This window comes from Scomber japonicus, chromosome 14, assembly GCF_027409825.1.
Source record: "Scomber japonicus isolate fScoJap1 chromosome 14, fScoJap1.pri, whole genome shotgun sequence".
Taxonomy (NCBI): Eukaryota; Metazoa; Chordata; class Actinopteri; order Scombriformes; family Scombridae; genus Scomber; species Scomber japonicus.
In genome coordinates this window covers 2,148,498-2,166,944 of record NC_070591.1, presented here as the reverse complement: position 1 = coordinate 2,166,944, position 18,447 = coordinate 2,148,498, and the positions used below count along the sequence as shown (strand labels likewise).

The 18,447-nt window shown below is 39.3% G+C and overlaps 1 protein-coding gene across 1 annotated transcript; it reads left to right on the top strand.

Annotated features, from left to right (window-relative positions):
* Window positions 1-554: 554 nt before the first annotated feature.
* LOC128373246 (NLR family CARD domain-containing protein 3-like) lies at window positions 555-17,855 on the top strand (the record flags this gene model as incomplete). Its single annotated transcript, XM_053333537.1, has 4 exons — window positions 555-1,837; window positions 3,964-4,134; window positions 8,853-8,972; window positions 17,813-17,855. Coding segments are annotated over 4 exons (1,617 nt in total), but the record flags the coding sequence as incomplete, so codon positions are not given.
* Between the last annotated feature and the right edge of the window lie 592 nt (window positions 17,856-18,447).

Below are 18,447 nucleotides of genomic sequence, written 5' to 3'. Positions count from 1 at the left end.
TCACACTGATTTCTGTTTCATTCTACCTTTTTTCTTCTCTTTCAGCAGAAAGTGGTCTGCAGGAGGTTTTAGATGAACATCAGATCAGTCTGAGCAGCACATGTGAATGTGTGACTCAAGGAACTGATGAAGCAGAAACTAAAACCTTCCTCATCAGCATCTTCACTGAGGTCCACATCACAGAGGGACAGAGTGAAGAGGTTAATACCCAACATGAGGTGAGGCAGCTTGAAACAGCTTCCAAGATGAAGACCCTCCATGACGCTCCAATCAGGTGTCAGGACATCTTTAAAGTCTTACCTGACCAACAGAAACACATCAGAGTGGTTCTGATGAACGGCGTCGCTGGCGTTGGAAAAACCTTCTCAGTGCTGAAGTTCACTCTGGACTGGGCACAGCGCTCCAACAACCAAGATATCAGCCTGCTGATTCTGTTCTCGTTCAGGTCTCTGAACTTGATCAAAGATGAGCAGTACAGTCTGCTCATGCTGATCCGTGTTTTCTATCCAACATTACAGAAGCTCACAGCAGAGAAGCTCGCTGGCTGTAAAGTTTTGTTCATCTTTGACGGCCTGGATGAAAGCAGACTTTCACTGGATTTCAACAACAGTGAGGTTGTGTCTGATGTCACACAGAAGTCATCAGTCAGCGTGCTGCTGACAAACCTCATCAAGGGGACGCTGCTTCCCTCGGCTCTCATCTGGATAACTTCCCGACCTGCATCAGCCAATCAGATCCCTCCTTCATGTGTTAGCAGGTTTACAGAAGTACGAGGCTTCACTGACGACCAGAAGGAGGAGTACTTCAAGAGGAGATTCAGTGATGAAGAGCAGTCCAGCAGAATCATCTCACACATCAAGACATCCAGGAGCCTCCACATCATGTGTCACATCCCAGTCTTCTGCTGGATCACTGCTACAGTTCTGGACCACATGTTGACTCCAGACCAGAGAGGAGAGCTGCCCAAGACCCTGACTGACATGTACTCACACTTCCTGCTGGTTCAGACAAAGAGGAAGAAGAACAAGTATGATGAGGGACATGAGACGAGTCCACAGGAGCTGACGGAGGCTGACAGGAACCTTCTTCTGAAGCTGGGGAGGCTGGCGTTTGAACAACTGGAGAAAGGAAACATCATGTTCTACCAAGAAGACCTGGAGCAGTGTGGTCTTGATGTCACAGAGGCCTCAGTGTTATCAGGAGTTTGTACAGAGATCTTCAAAAGAGAGAGTGTGATCTTCCAGAAATCAGTCTACAGCTTTGTTCATCTGAGCATTCAGGAGTTTCTGGCTGCAGTCTACATGTACCACTGTTACACCAGCAGGAAGACAAAGGTACTGAAGGACTTCCTGGGAGAAGACTACAGTTACTCATCTCTGGATGACTTCCTGAAGAGAGTCATGGAGAAATCTCTCAGAAGTAAAAATGGCCACCTGGACCTGTTTGTCCGCTTCCTTCATGGCCTCTCTCTGGAGTCCAACCAGAGTCTCTTAGGAGGCCTGCTGGGTCAGACAGACAACAGTCCAGAAACCATTCAGAGAGTCATCAACAACCTGAAGAAGATGAACAGTAAGGATATCTCTCCTGACAGAAGCATCAACATCTTCCACTGTCTGATGGAGATGAACGACCGCTCAGTACATCAGGAGATCCAACAGTTCCTGAAGTCAGAGAACAGATCAGAGAAGAAACTCTCTGAGCTCCAGTGCTCAGCTCTGGCCTACATGCTGCAGATGTCAGAGGAGGTTCTGGATGAGTTGAAGCTGCAGGAGTACAACACATCAGAGGAGGGACGACGGAGACTGATCCCAGCTGTGAGGAACTGCAGAAAGGCTCGGTAAGTCCAGATGTGATTAATATTATAAATCAGTGTAGGGTTAGGGCCGAAGTTACCTGAAGTCACTTTTTACTGTTATAATAGCGTGTTAGTCATTAGGTAGAGCTGTTTTCTGAGACACACTTTCACATTTGTGTTAAAGCTTTATTTCATTTGTGGAAAAAAATAACAAAGGGAAAACTTTCACCTGTTTGTGAAAATGCAATAAAGGCAGATTTCAGTTTTTTCATCTATCCCTGCATGGTCTAAATTGGTCTACATATGAAAAAAACAACAACAGTGAAATCTGCTTTTATTGCATTTTCATAAATACACTAAAGCTGTCACAGTTGTGATGCTGTGTTTTAAAGAGACTTTGGCCTCTGAGATAATTCAGTCCAGATTTGACCAGTCTAGGTAGGTGGTTTCTGTCTGGACCTGTTCTTAAAGTCGTCAACATATGAACAAAATAGTGAAATCTTCACAAATAGGTAAAAGTTTTCTCTTTCTTATTTTTTCCACAAATGAAACTTAATGACTAACACGCTATTATAACAGTAACAAGTGGAAAAAAGGATTGGTCGACTCTCTGACTGCTAGTCTAATGTTAGACTCACACACCAATGGTTCAATATGATCATAACTCGATTGCTTTCATATCAGAGGACAGATGAGGTGGAGCTGCCTCAAGACAAAGAGGGTGAGACAGGGAGAAGCAGCAGAAGCACAAAGATGTATGATGCAAATCATTTAAATCATAAAACAATTAAACAACAAGTAAAATAAGATGATTGTGTTAAGTCCTGACTATCGGCCTTTTTCTTATACATATTTTAGTACTATACTTTCTGGCAGAAGATATCATCATGACCAACTTCATTATTTCCTGGATTTATCACCATAGTCCCTCAATGTATGTAGAAATACAAGAAATGGTATTCAAATTGAAAACATTTTTTTGGCGGAGGACCAACCAGACCCCTTGTTTTGTGCCCCCACTTTGTATACCAATGTTATACCCAGTTGAACTGAGTCTACATATCCTGCAGTCACATTAAACATAGTGGACAGTAAAAGTGGTTTTCTAATCAAGATGTCCTCATGTTAACTTAGTGGAGACAGACATGGGATCAGATCACACACACACACACTGTGCACATTATGGAAGCCTCAATGTAACTCCATGTTCTCTCCTTCATCTGCAAGATTAAAGCTAAACAAAGATTAAAAGTGTGCAGGTCTGAGAGAGAGTGATGAGAATGATTGTTTCATTCAAGCACAGTGAGACAGCATCAGCTGAACTGGGAGTGTTCTGGTAGCTTACTGGTCTGTGCTTTGATTCTGGTGCTGGACCTTTGTTGCATGTCATTCTCTGTCTCTCTCTCCTCTTGTTTCCTGTTTATCTCTCAACTGTCCATTAAAGGAATAAAATGCCTCACAAAACAAAGATTTCAATATTAAAAAGATGATCTGAACCACTGATGTGAAGATCAAATGTTCATCAAAATAGTGAATGTCAGACTGTTTGATCATCAAATACATGAAGTAAATCAGAGTTGTCGAACATATGGACCGTGGGCCAGAATTGGCCCGCCAAGAGTTCCACTTCGGCCCTCTGGTTAACTTTGCAAAGTATGAAACTTACAGAAAGCTAATTCCAGTTTTCTCACTGAGATGATGTGAGATAACTGAGTTGCTTGGTGGTCTTGGACACACTTTATCAGTATTTGTGACCAGAGTAACCCCAAATTGGCAGTTTTTGTTCTTTATTGCATGTTTGGGACAACTTATCTAATGTGAACAAACCTTTTTTTTGATTAGCATCTATAAAACAAAACTGTGTTCCAGGTTCACTCACAAGCACATGAATGATGTGGATTTGACACCTAGTACTTTATTGATGCACTTGAAGGCTGAGATTGTTGATATTACCCTCGTTTTTCATTTGTAAATAGATAGTTTATTATAGTAAAGTTATAATATTTATTATTATAGGTTATTATGCAATGGTTTTACTGATTTGGCCCACCTGAGATCAAAGTGGGTTGTATGTGGCCATTAAGCTAAAATGAGTTTGACAACCCTGAAGTAAATATAAAGTGTCCTCTTTCATGATAACATATGTTGTAATATATGTGTCATTACAGACTTTGGGGCTGTGGACTCTCAGAGACTCACTGTGAAGTTTTGGCCTCAGCTCTGAAGTCCAACCCTCATCTGACAGATCTGGACCTGAGTCTCAACAAACTGTCTGATTCATCAGTGAAGCGTCTGTCTGCTGGACTGGAGAGTCCAAACTGTAGACTGAAGACTCTGGAGTGAGTTCACTGACTGTAGCTTTGGTAGATTTATTTCTATTTATTAAATTCAAATTCTTCAGTGAAGTTTCAAATGTTTGGTTCATAATTTTCAGGATTTGTTGAACACAAATGTGTAGAATGTAAATGTTTTCAGGAATTTAAAATCCACAGTCTTGTTGTGAGTAAAAATGACTTCCAGAGTGTAAACTAATATGAGGCTTCAGCAGTCTGAGTTCCACATATCAAGTAAGTATGTTTGTGTTTCTTCAGTGTTTCCTTGCTGAGCTGCAGTGGAGGGATCCAAACTCAAAGAGGGAATTTACTTCTAAATATTCTGAAACTTTGAGTCACACTAATCAAGTGTGACTCTACCAGACTGTCAAAGCCTCATATTAGCTTCAACTGGACTTATTACACACACACACACACACACACACACACACACACACACACACACACACACACACACACTTAATTATTATTTAAATGTAATTAAATGGAGTATGTTACTGTGACAGTGGTTTAGTAGCATCAAGGAAGGCAGCTTTATTTATGTAGATCATTTCATACCCAGAGTCAACTCAATGTGTTTTAACATTTGACAGTAAGAATTGGAAACATAAAAAAATACAATAAAAAAATTAAAAACCCAATTATCGTAAAAATTGGAAACATTAAAACATACAATTAAAAAAGATCCCAATTATTAAAAAAATGAGACATCGTACAGAAAAATAGAAAGAGAGAAAGAAAATAAAATTCTAGATTAAAATAGAACATAAAACAATGATTTGCATTTAAATGGTCAGTTTGTCCTCGCGTATTCTTTTAATGAAATAGAAGGAGAAGCATTTTAGTTCAAAACAATCAGTTTTATTTTTAACACCAGTAGAATGTGCAATATTACAGAGCTCTGGGTCTGACTTATAGTATCCCTGACAAGCAACAGAGTGTTCATCAGTTCATGAAGTCTGACTGACTATCTCTTCCTGACCCAGTGTTATACAGCGTACAGAGCAATAGGTGTAACGCAAGGCGGCGTCCTCTTCTGATTGGCTCAAGACGTGTCATTCCTTCTCCTCGTGATATCTGACTGCATCCGTTGTTGTGACGCCTTAGAGCCCAACCTGAAACACAACTGTTAAGAGACAAACATCCTACTTCCTAATACTTGCTGAGAACACATTAAAGGTCATCTTTTCACTCTCCGTACTTTTCCACTTCAAGTTACCTTGTGTTTTTTGGTACAGTGGTGTGACTCTGACAAGACAATGCAAGCATTCACTTCTTATCACTTATAAAAACCCTTATTAATTAGTGCAACATAGTTCCCTTTAATCATCCGTAAGCTCAGCAGATTAAACAATGCAACAGCTCAAGGCTACATGAAAATAATATAATAACTTCAATATATTGACACTCTTACTATACTGCTCAAATGCAGGCAGAGGTGTGTGTGTGTGTGTGTGTGTGTGTGTGTGTGTGTGTGTGTGTGTGTGTGTGTGTGTGTGTGTGTGTGTGTGTGTATGTGTGTGTGAACACAGTGTATGTGTGTAAAGGGCTGTAGTGTAGTGCATGTTGTACTGCCTTGTGCTCTGTGTGTGTGTCTGCTTACATCTCCTGTCACACTTGATACTGACCAGTAAGATGAACTTAATACTGCAAAAGTAAAAGTTATTTAGTTAGTGTTAGTGCAATTATCAAAACCAGAATATGATCAGGGTGACTTTTGAACACTGGAAATAAATCATGTACTCATCCAGGCAGCAGTCCAGTGGCACTCAAAGTTTACATATAATATTAGTAATAAAAACCATAAAACATAATAAAAAAATCATTAAAGGACATGCAGTGCAAATGAAGTAGAGAATAGTCATCTAATCATCAAACTGGTTCAGTAATGTCAGTTATACATCAATATGTAAAGTTAGCTAACGTTTACCAACATTAGCCTCCATAAACTACTGGTCATAGAGACTAAACCCCTGAGTGTGTTGAACCGAGCAATGGAGCCTTTTATTTCTCATCAGTTCATCTTTTTATTGTAAAGAGGGAAGTGGTGTTACATGGTGTTGTTCTGAAGTCTTTCTGATATTCTGTTGCTCACAGAAAGAAACTCTCAGCTGTTTTCTCTCTTGTTGGTGTAGAGAAGAGTAGTAGCAGGAAATGCAAAGAGGTCTGATCAATATATAAGAGCAGAATGGCAGAATTCAGCCTGTTTAAAGAGATCTGATACACATTAAAGCTCAATGTTATATTTTAATGCTGATACCCTGATAACATCTTTCTGATGACATCATGTTCAAATAATTCAACCTGATTGGTTTGTTCATTGTTGTTACGACCCCGATTGTGTCTAGGGGTTGGGACGTAACAGACAAAACAACACAAACAAAAATATACCAAAACACAAGAGATCCAAACCAAAAACTCAATTTATTAACGATCAACTAAAGACGAGCTTCCAAAAACAACAAGGGAAACCGATCAATGAGTGGCAGACAAACCACACCGCTGGACCGCTGGACAGCAACACCAGCAACACCAGGAACACCAGGAACACGCACACAGCTCAGTTCAGCACACAGCTCAGAAACCAACTGCCGGTCCTGGCATCAGCTCCACAGGGTTCTTAAGCTGTTAGCCTGATGAGCCACAGCTGATGCCAATCAGTGGGGAGAAAAGGGGCGGTACCTGCAGAAAAGGAACAAGCAAGAAACCACAGAAACCACACGGCACGTAACACCCCCACCCATAAAAATCAACCCCACCTCCCACGAAACAACATCCCACAGGATGCCCTAACAAAATAACAGCAATAAAGCTTGCACACCAGGTGACACCACACCAGCCTGACGAGCACCACCCCAAGGGCACGAGCATCCACCTCGAGCCTAAAGGCCCAGAGAAGTTTGGGTGCAGCCAGTACTGGGGCACTGCAGAGTAGAGACCTGGCAATAGCAAAAACATGGTCACAATCAACATCTCAGTCAGATAGCACCAAACACCACACAGCATGTAACACCAAAGACAGAAACTCTGAAATGGCAGCCTGCCATACTGCTGTCCAGAAAACATCACATCACCCCCCTCAGAGTTTGCACACACAAGCAAAGGGTCAGCTGCCTGTGCAGTGATGAGCGCCTTAGGGTTCAGGGGCAAGGGGGTTGCAGGAGTAACCACAGGTTCAGTTGCCTTCTCCGATTCCTTCAACCTGCAGTTTACTGAAATGTCACCAGAGGGCAACACGTCCGCTAAGGCACCAGGGTGCTGTTTGAGTTGACCCTCCTGCTTAGACTCAGGTTCGGTGACAACCTCGGGCACAGGATAAACTTTACCACCAGCTATGTCATTTCCCATGATGAAGTCTATGTCTTCGATGGGAAAACAGGAATGGACACCAACAGGGAAAAAACCAGTGGCTAGACCAGATTTTACATGTACACGATGTACGGGTGCAGGAACAAAACCCATTTCGATCCCTCTTACGACCACAGCACTCACATCAGATTTGGCAGCTGTAGGCAAGACACTGGCAAGTATAAGTGATTGAGAACAGGCAGTGTCACGCAAAACCCTAACCAGACGCTGGTCCTCTGGCTTTCCTGTGGCAGACACGTAACAGGAGAAAGTAAACGGCTTAAAACAGTCGTCGGGTACCCCAGACAGGTTGGAGGTGCCACTGAGGGAGGTTTTGATCAGCCCCACCCCTTTCGGTTTTAATGGGGCCCCCTGATTATGTTTCCAGGCAGTGCAGTTGGCGATTAAGTGACCGGTTTTATGGCAAAAAAAACACTTTCTCTCAGACTTGGGGAGGTGGAACCCTCAGCACTGGGCACCGGTGATCTAGGCCTTGGAGACCACTCACGATCGGTAGGTTCACGCCTATCAAACATGTTCTTATGCGTTAACATGAATTCGTCTGCCAGGGTGGCAGCCTGCTGCAGAGTGGTCACCTTCTGTTCGTTCAAATACACAGCAGTCCGCTCGGAAACACAGTTCTTGAACTCCTCCAACAGCATTAACTCCCGTACCGAAGCAAGATCTCTAGCTTTACATGCCGCACACGACCTGTCAAACAGCATCCCCTTCTCTCTGGCAAAGTCAAGATGAGTCTGGTTCTGGGCTTTCCTGAGACCGCGAAAACGCTGTCTGTAAGCTTCCGGCACAAGCTCATAAGCACGCAGAATAGCGCCTTTAACCTGCTCATAGTCTAGCCCATCTTCCACTGACAACGATGAACAAGCCTCCTGAGCCCTGCCTGTCAACTTACACTGCAGCAAAATAGCCCATACATCTGCCGGCCAGCGTAATGCAGCGGCAATACGCTCAAACGCACCAAAGTATGATTCAACCTCTGCTTCGCGAAACGTAGGGACTAAAGAAATATGTTTGCTTACATCAAAGGAGAAAGTTGGGCCTAATGTAGCTTGGACCTCAGATGACAGAGCTGCACCTCCACCTGTCGCAGCCTGACAGCAGTGTCTGCCTCCAGCCTCTTAAGCTGCAGCTGATACTCGCGTTCGCGCTCCCGCTCCTCCTTTTCCAACTGTAGTCGAGCTAGCTGGATTTTTAATCTGGCATCCAATTTGGAGCCAGGGCTTGACTCAGCAGAGAAAGGAACAAAAGGCGGCAACGTCACTGGCTTCACGATAACTTGATCCCCCTGCATGCCGTAGTAAATATAAAGTGTCTCTTTCATGATAACATATGTTGTAATATTTGTGTCATTACAGACTTTGGGGCTGTGGACTCTCAGAGACTCACTGTGAAGTTTTGGCCTCAGCTCTGAAGTCCAACCCTCATCTGACAGATCTGAACCTGAGTATCCACAAACTGTCTGATTCATCAGTGAAGCGTCTGTCTGCTGGACTGGAGAGTCCAAACTGTAGACTGAAGACTCTGGAGTGAGTTCACTGACTGTAGCTTTGGTAGATTTATTTCTATTTATTAAATTCAAATTCTTCAGTGAAGTTTCAAATGTTTGGTTCATAATTTTCAGGATTTGTTGAACACAAATGTGTAGAATGTAAATGTTTTCAGGAATTTAAAATCCACAGTCTTGTTGTGAGTAAAAATGACTTCCAGAGTGTAAACTAATATGAGGCTTCAGCAGTCTGAGTTCCACATATCAAGTAAGTATGTTTGTGTTTCTTCAGTGTTTCCTTGCTGAGCTGCAGTGGAGGGATCCAAACTCAAAGAGGGAATTTACTTCTAAATATTCTGAAACTTTGAGTCACACTAATCAAGTGTGACTCTACCAGACTGTCAAAGCCTCATATTAGCTTCAACTGGACTTATTACACACACACACACACACACACACACACACACACACACACACACAGACACTTTATTATTATATAAATGTAATTAAATGGAGTGTGTTACTGTGACAGTGGTTTAGTAGCATCAAGGCAGGCAGCTTTATTTATGTAGATCATTTCATACCCAGAGTCAACTCAATGTGTTTTACATAAAAACAAACATTTGACAGTAAGAATTGGAAACATAAAAACATACAATTAAAAAATTAAAAACCCAATTATACTAAAAATTGGAAACATTAAAACATATAATTTAAAAAAAGAACCCAATTATTAAAAAAATAAAACACAGTACAGAAACATAGAAATAAGTATATAAAATAAAATGCTAGACTAAAATAGAGTATAAAACAATGATTTGCATTTAAAATCATTAAAGGACATACAGTGCAAATGAAGTAGAGAATAGTCATCTAATCATCAAACTGGTTCAGTAATGTCAGTTATACATCAATATGTAAAGTTAGCTAACGTTAACCAACATTAGCCTCCGTAAACTACTGGTCATAGAGACTAAACCCCTGAGTGTGTTGAACCGAGCAATGGAGCCTTTTATTTCTCATCAGTTCATCTTTTTATTGTAAAGAGGGAAGTGGTGTTACATGGTGTTGTTCTGAAGTCTTTCTGATATTCTGTTGCTCACAGAAAGAAACTCTCAGCTGTTTTCTCTCTTGTTGGTGTAGAGAAGAGTAGTAGCAGGAAATGCACAGAGGTCTGATCAATATATAAGAGCAGAACGGCAGAATTCAGCCTGTTTAAAGAGATCTGATACACATTAAAGCTCAATGTTATATTTTAATGCTGATACCCTGATAACATCTTTCTGATGACATCATGTTCAAATAATTCAACCTGATTGGTTTGTTCATTGTGTTTGTGCTGAATCAGTTTTTCAGATTCTCAGAAAAGAAAGTGGACAACTAAACATCTAAATATTGAATCCATTCATATTTAATGATGTTCAGGTGTAAAATTGTCAGGTCATTAGTTTCATTAGTGTTTGTGAACAGTCAGTAAATGTAGCTGCTTATGGATGTGAACCTGACAGCAGCAGGTAGCAAAGAGAGATGATCTTTCTCAACTGGAACTGTTCACTGAGCTGAACTGAGTCTAAATATCCTGCAGTCACATTAAACATAGTGGACAGTAAAAGTGCTTTTCTAATCAAGATGTCCTCATGTTAACTTAGTGGAGACAGACATGGGATCAGATCACACACACACACTGTGCACATTATGGAAGCCTCAATGTAACTCCATGTTCTCTCCTTCATCTGCAAGATTAAAGCTAAACAAAGATTAAAAGTGTGCAGGTCTGAGAGAGAGTGATGAGAATGATTGTTTCATTCAAGCACAGTGAGACAGCATCAGCTGAACTGGGAGTGTTCTGGTAGCTTACTGGTCTGTGCTTTGATTCTGGTGCTGGACCTTTGTTGCATGTCATTCTCTGTCTCTCTCTCCTCTTGTTTCCTGTTTATCTCTCAACTGTCCATTAAAGGAATAAAATGCCTCACAAAACAAAGATTTAAATATTAAAAAGATGATCTGAACCACTGATGTGAAGATCAAATGTTCATCAAAATAGTGAATGTCAGACTGTTTGATCATCAAATGCATGAAGTAAATATAAAATGTCTCTTTCATGATAACATATGTTGTAATATTTGTGTCATTACAGACTAAAGGACTGTGGACTCTCAGAGACTCACTGTGAAGTTTTGGCCTCAGCTCTGAAGTCCAACCCTCATCTGACACATCTGAACCTGAGTAACAACAAACTGTCTGATTCATCAGTGAAGCGTCTATCTGCTGGACTGGAGAGTCCAAACTGTAGACTGAAGACTCTGAAGTGAGTTCACTGACTGTAGCTTTGGTATATTTATTTCTATTTATTAAATTCAAATTCTTCAGTGAAGTTTCAAATGTTTGGTTCATAATTTTCAGGATTTGTTGAACACAAATGTGTAGAATGTAAATGTTTTCAGGAATTTAAAATCCACAGTCTTGTTGTGAGTAAAAATGACTTCCAGAGTGTAAACTAATATGAGGCTTCAGCAGTCTGAGTTCCACATATCAAGTAAGTATGTTTGTGTTTCTTCAGTGTTTCCTTGCTGAGCTGCAGTGGAGGGATCCAAACTCAAAGAGGGAATTTACTTCTAAATATTCTGAAACTTTGAGTCACACTAATCAAGTGTGAGTCTACCAGACTGTCAAAGCCTCATATTAGCTTCAACTGGACTTATTACACACACACACACACACACACACACCCAGACACACACACACACACACACACACACACACACACACACACACACACACACACACACACAGAGACAGACAGACAGAGACACACACACACACACACACACACACACACACACACACACACTTGATTACTATTTTAATGTAATTAAATGGAGTATGTTACTGTGACAGTGGTTTAGTAGCATCAAGGCAGGCAGCTTTATTTATGTAGATCATTTCATACCCAGAGTCAACTCAATGTGTTTTACATAAAAACAAACATTTGACAGTAAGAATTGGAAACATTAAAACATACAATTAAAAAAGAACCCAATTATTAAAAAAATAAAACACAGTACAGAAACATAGAAATAAGTATATAAAATAAAATGCTAGACTAAAATAGAACATAAAACAATGATTTGCATTTAAAATCATTAAAGGACATACAGTGCAAATGAAGTAGAGAACAGTCATCTAATCATCAAACTGGTTCAGTAATGTCAGTTATACATCAATATGTAAAGTTAGCTAACGTTAACCAACATTAGCCTCCGTAAACTACTGGTCATAGAGACTAAACCCCTGAGTGTGTTGAACCGAGCAATGGAGCCTTTTATTTCTCATCAGTTCATCTTTTTATTGTAAAGAGGGAAGTGGTGTTACATGGTGTTGTTCTGAAGTCTTTCTGATATTCTGTTGCTCACAGAAAGAAACTCTCAGCTGTTTTCTCTCTTGTTGGTGTAGAGAAGAGTAGTAGCAGGAAATGCACAGAGGTCTGATCAATATATAAGAGCAGAATGGCAGAATTCAGCCTGTTTAAAGAGATCTGATACACATTAAAGCTCAATGTTATATTTTAATGCTGATACCCTGATAACATCTTTCTGATGACATCATGTTCAAATAATTCAACCTGATTGGTTTGTTCATTGTGTTTGTGCTGAATCAGTTTTTCAGATTCTCAGAAAAGAAAGTGGACAACTAAACATCTAAATATTGAATACATTCATATTTAATGATGTTCAGGTGTAATATTGTCAGGTCATTAGTTTCATTAGTGTTTGTGAACAGTCAGTAAATGTAGCTGCTTATGGATGTGAACCTGACAGCAGCAGGTAGCAAAGAGAGATGGTCTTTCTCAACTGGAACTGTTCACTGAGCTGAACTGAGTCTAAATATCCTGCAGTCACATTAAACATAGTGGACAGTAAAAGTGCTTTTCTAATCAAGATGTCCTCATGTTAACTTAGTGGAGACAGACATGGGATCAGATCACACACACACACACACTGTGCACATTATGGAAGCCTCAATGTAACTCCATGTTCTCTCCTTCATCTGCAAGATTAAAGCTAAACAAAGATTAAAAGTGTGCAGGTCTGAGAGAGAGTGATGAGAATGATTGTTTCATTCAAGCACAGTGAGACAGCATCAGCTGAACTGAGAGTGTTCTGGTAGCTTACTGGTCTGTGCTTTGATTCTGGTGCTGGACCTTTGTTGCATGTCATTCTCTGTCTCTCTCTCCTCTTGTTTCCTGTTTATCTCTCAACTGTCCATTAAAGGAATAAAATGCCTCAAAAAACAAAGATTTCAATATTAATAAGATGATCTGAACCACTGATGTGAAGATCAAATGTTCATCAAAATAGTGAATGTCAAACTGTTTGATCATCAAATGCATGAAGTAAATATAAAGTGTCTCTTTCATGATAACATATGTTGTAATATTTGTGTCATTACAGACTTCAGGACTGTGGACTCTCAGAGACTCACTGTGAAGTTGTGGCCTCAGCTCTGAAGTCCAACCCTCATCTGACACATCTGAACCTGAGCTACAACAAACTGTCTGATTCATCAGTGGAGCATCTGTCTGCTGGACTGGAGAGTCCAAACTGTAGACTGAAGACTCTGATGTGAGTTCACTGACTGTAGCTTTGGTAGATTTATTTCTATTTATTAAATTCAAATTCTTCAGTGAAGTTTCAAATGTTTGGTTCATAATTTTCAGGATTTGTTGAACACAAATCTGTAGAATGTAAATGTTTTCAGGAATTTAAAATCCACAGTCTTGTTGTGAGTAAAAATGACTTCCAGAGTGTAAACTAATATGAGGCTTCAGCAGTCTGAGTTCCACATATCAAGTAAGTATGTTTGTGTTTCTTCAGTGTTTCCTTGCTGAGCTGCAGTGGAGGGATCCAAACTCAAAGAGGGAATTTACTTCTAAATATTCTGAAACTTTGAGTCACACTAATCAAGTGTGAGTCTACCAGACTGTCAAAGCCTCATATTAGCTTCAACTGGACTTATTACACACACACACACACACACACACACACACACACTCACACACACACACACACACACACACACACACACACACACAAACAGACAGTCACACACACACAGTCACACACTCACACACACACACACACACACACACACACACACACGCACATGCACATGCACACACACACACACACACACACACACACACACACACACACACACACACACACACACACACACACTTTATTATTATATAAATGTAATTAAATGGAGTATGTTACTGTGACAGTGGTTTAGTAGCATCAAGGCAGGCAGCTTTATTTATGTAGATCATTTCATACCCAGAGTCAACTCAATGTGTTTTACATAAAAACAAACATTTGACAGTAAGAACTGGAAACATAAAAAAATACAATTAAAAAAAAGATCCCAATTATTAAAAATAAAGCACAGTACAGAAAAATAGAAAGAGAGAAATAAAATAAAATGCTAGACTAAAATAGAACATAAAACAATGATTTGCATTTAAACTCATTAAAGGACATACAGTGCAAATGAAGTAGAGAATAGTCATCTAATCATCAAACTGGTTCAGTAATGTCAGTTATACATCAATATGTAAAGTTAGCTAACGTTAACCAACATTAGCCTCCGTAAACTACTGGTCATAGAGACTAAACCCCTGAGTGTGTTGAACCGAGCAATGGAGTCTTTTATTTCTCATCAGTTCATCTTTTTATTGTAAAGAGGGAAGTGGTGTTACATGGTGTTGTTCTGAAGTCTTTCTGATATTCTGTTGCTCACAGAAAGAAACTCTCAGCTGTTTTCTCTCTTGTTGGTGTAGAGAAGAGTAGTAGCAGGAAATGCACAGAGGTCTGATCAATATATAAGAGCAGAATGGCAGAATTCAGCCTGTTTAAAGAGATCTGATACACATTAAAGCTCAATGTTATATTTTAATGCTGATACCCTGATAACATCTTTCTGATGACATCATGTTCAAATAATTCAACCTGATTGGTTTGTTCATTGTGTTTGTGCTGAATCAGTTTTTCAGATTCTCAGAAAAGAAAGTGGACAACTAAACATCTAAATATTGAATCCATTCATATTTAATGATGTACAGGTGTAATATTGTCAGGTCATTAGTTTCATTAGTGTTTGTGAACAGTCAGTAAATGTAGCTGCTTATGGATGTGAACCTGACAGCAGCAGGTAGCAAAGAGAGATGATCTTTCTCAACTGGAACTGTTCACTGAGCTGAACTGAGTCTAAATATCCTGCAGTCACATTAAACATAGTGGACAGTAAAAGTGCTTTTCTAATCAAGATGTCCTCATGTTAACTTAGTGGAGACAGACATGGGATCAGATCACACACACACACTGTGCACATTATGGAAGCCTCAATGTAACTCCATGTTCTCTCCTTCATCTGCAAGATTAAAGCTAAACAAAGATTAAAAGTGTGCAGGTCTGAGAGAGAGTGATGAGAATGATTGTTTCATTCAAGCACAGTGAGACAGCATCAGCTGAACTGGGAGTGTTCTGGTAGCTTACTGGTCTGTGCTTTGATTCTGGTGCTGGACCTTTGTTGCATGTCATTCTCTGTCTCTCTCTCCTCTTGTTTCCTGTTTATCTCTCAACTGTCCATTAAAGGAATAAAATGCCTCACAAAACAAAGATTTAAATATTAAAAAGATGATCTGAACCACTGATGTGAAGATCAAATGTTCATCAGAATAGTGAATGTCAAACTGTTTGATCATCAAATGCATGAAGTAAATATAAAGTGTCCTCTTTCATGATAACATATGTTGTAATATTTGTGTCATTACAGACTTGAGGGCTGTGGACTCTCAGAGACTCACTGTGAAGTTTTGGCCTCAGCTCTGAAGTCCAACCCTCATCTGACACGTCTGGACCTGAGTGAGAACAAACTGTCTGATTCATCAGTGAAGCGTCTGTCTGCTGGACTGGAGAGTCCAAACTGTAGACTGAAGTATCTGAGGTGAGTTCACTGACTGTAGCTTTGGTAGATTTATTTCTATTTATTAAATTCAAATTCTTCAGTGAAGTTTCAAATGTTTGGTTCATAATTTTCAGGATTTGTTGAACACAAATGTGTAGAATGTAAATGTTTTCAGGAATTTAAAATCCACAGTCTTGTTGTGAGTAAAAATGACTTCCAGAGTGTAAACTAATATGAGGCTTCAGCAGTCTGAGTTCCACATATCAAGTAAGTATGTTTGTGTTTCTTCAGTGTTTCCTTGCTGAGCTGCAGTGGAGGGATCCAAACTCAAAGAGGGAATTTACTTCTAAATATTCTGAAACTTTGAGTCACACTAATCAAGTGTGAGCAGATATTTTGAGGGGTTGTTGCTCTAACTGGAAAAAATGGCCCCACCCTGATTTTACGTATCTCCTGTCAACATGTATCTTAACGGTGTAAAACACAGTTTAACTAACCACAAATCAACTTTAAATTCTAAAGATTAATGAAATAATTAAGCTAGCATATTATTGCTCTTACAGTTTCTTGTAACTAGTTTAAGCAGCAACATGATTTTGCTTCTTGAGTTGAACACTGCCACGGTCCTAACATGGTCCTTCATTTCACTACTTATGGACAGCAGCAGACTGTGGAAACATTCAAACTCTGAGCAAACAGTTACAAACATGTAAAAACCACAATATTCAAACTTCAAACATAAACTATTGAAATCAGATGATTATGAGTTGATATTATATTCATCATGAAAAGTAAAGATCTAAAAGTAGGGTTATCAAATTTGAAATATTGGAAATTTAACATAAACCAAGTATTTGATTGTACTTCTACTTCAGTCAAATGTTAGTAATTGAAATGATTAGAACTGTTGAACTGGTAAATAATGCACTCACACAATTGAACACTTGAATGCAGCCAGTTGAATTTTCATCAACACTGACAACAGCTTCACTCAATGATTCCTGGTGAAGCCCAGGACTTAGACTGGAGCAGGGTTTATGTAGTCTTGTATGTATAAATATGTACTAGAATACAGAAATTACATAAAGGATTTCATGATCATGTTTTCTTCACCTGCTGGTCTGAATCCAGCTCTGTAAAGTTTTCTGCCCTTTGCTGCCTCCCTCAGCTCTTTCTCTGTTGGAGTCTTTTAAGAGGGCATTATAGCCCACACTGTAAGCTCCCACAATTAACATGAAAACCTTCATTAAGTCACATTTTAACCAATTTGAATCATCTCATAATGAGGTGAATAATAATAATAATAATAATGATAATTATAATACGACTTCTATCAGCTCCATCTGCTTGTTGGTTGAAAGTGAATCACAACCTGAATGAATGAAGAACAAAGCTAGCAGTTCATGTCTCAGCTAGAAAGAAGCTGAACATCACACAGCTTCATACTGACTGTAAACTATCTGTTATCTAACATGATTCAACAGTTACACTTCATGTAATCATAACAGAGCTGAAGAATGATCCTGATATATCCAGCAAGCTAAAACTAGCTAAAGCTAGCTAAGCTATAATATAATATAAAATACCATAATATAATATAATATAATATACCATAATATAATATAATATAATATAATATCATATCATAATATAATATAATATAAAATGATATAATATAATATACCATAATATAATATGATATAATATAATATAATATAAGGGAATATTGATGCAAACGTGACCAGCTGGCTTCACATTCAGAAGTATATGTGGAGATGTTTATTCACAGATCATCTGACAGGTTATATCATCCATCATTAATCATTTCCATAACTCTAAACTCACCTGGTGTTCTCATAACAGCTTCAGTGTCACACTACAGCGTCTTCCTGAAAGCTGCGTCTGATAGTTTTTTGGCCCTGGGCCGGATTAAGCAGCTCTGCTCTGGACCCCTCCCATCTGTCACACAGTCAATCACAAAGTCATAAAAGTTTGAGTTATATTATTTTAAATTCATTTCGTCTCATTTCAGAAAACACTACTTGTCTTTATTTATACAACAGCTAAATTAATACCTGTGTACGTCCTTTAGTGTGAGTCTACCAGACTGTCTAAGCCTCATATTAGATTCAACTGAACTTATTACACACGCACACACACACACACACACAGACACACACACACACACACACACACACACACACAGACACACAGACACACAGACACACACACACAACCACAGACAGGATGAACATAGAGGTGGACTGGGATAATGTTTCCATTATTCACTCGTGTTGTTTTAAATCTTTGGATGTTTTTTGTTTTGTTTGTATGTTCTGTATTCTCTTTGTTTCAGGTTTGTTTGGGGGCGGGGGGGTTGTTCTCTTCTTAAGCTTGGAAGTGACTGATAGAGTCTTAAAACATGTTTTTAAAAAAGGGTAAAAAAAAAAGGGGGGGGGGGGTAGTACTAGAAGCTCATAGCTTCATCCTACACACAT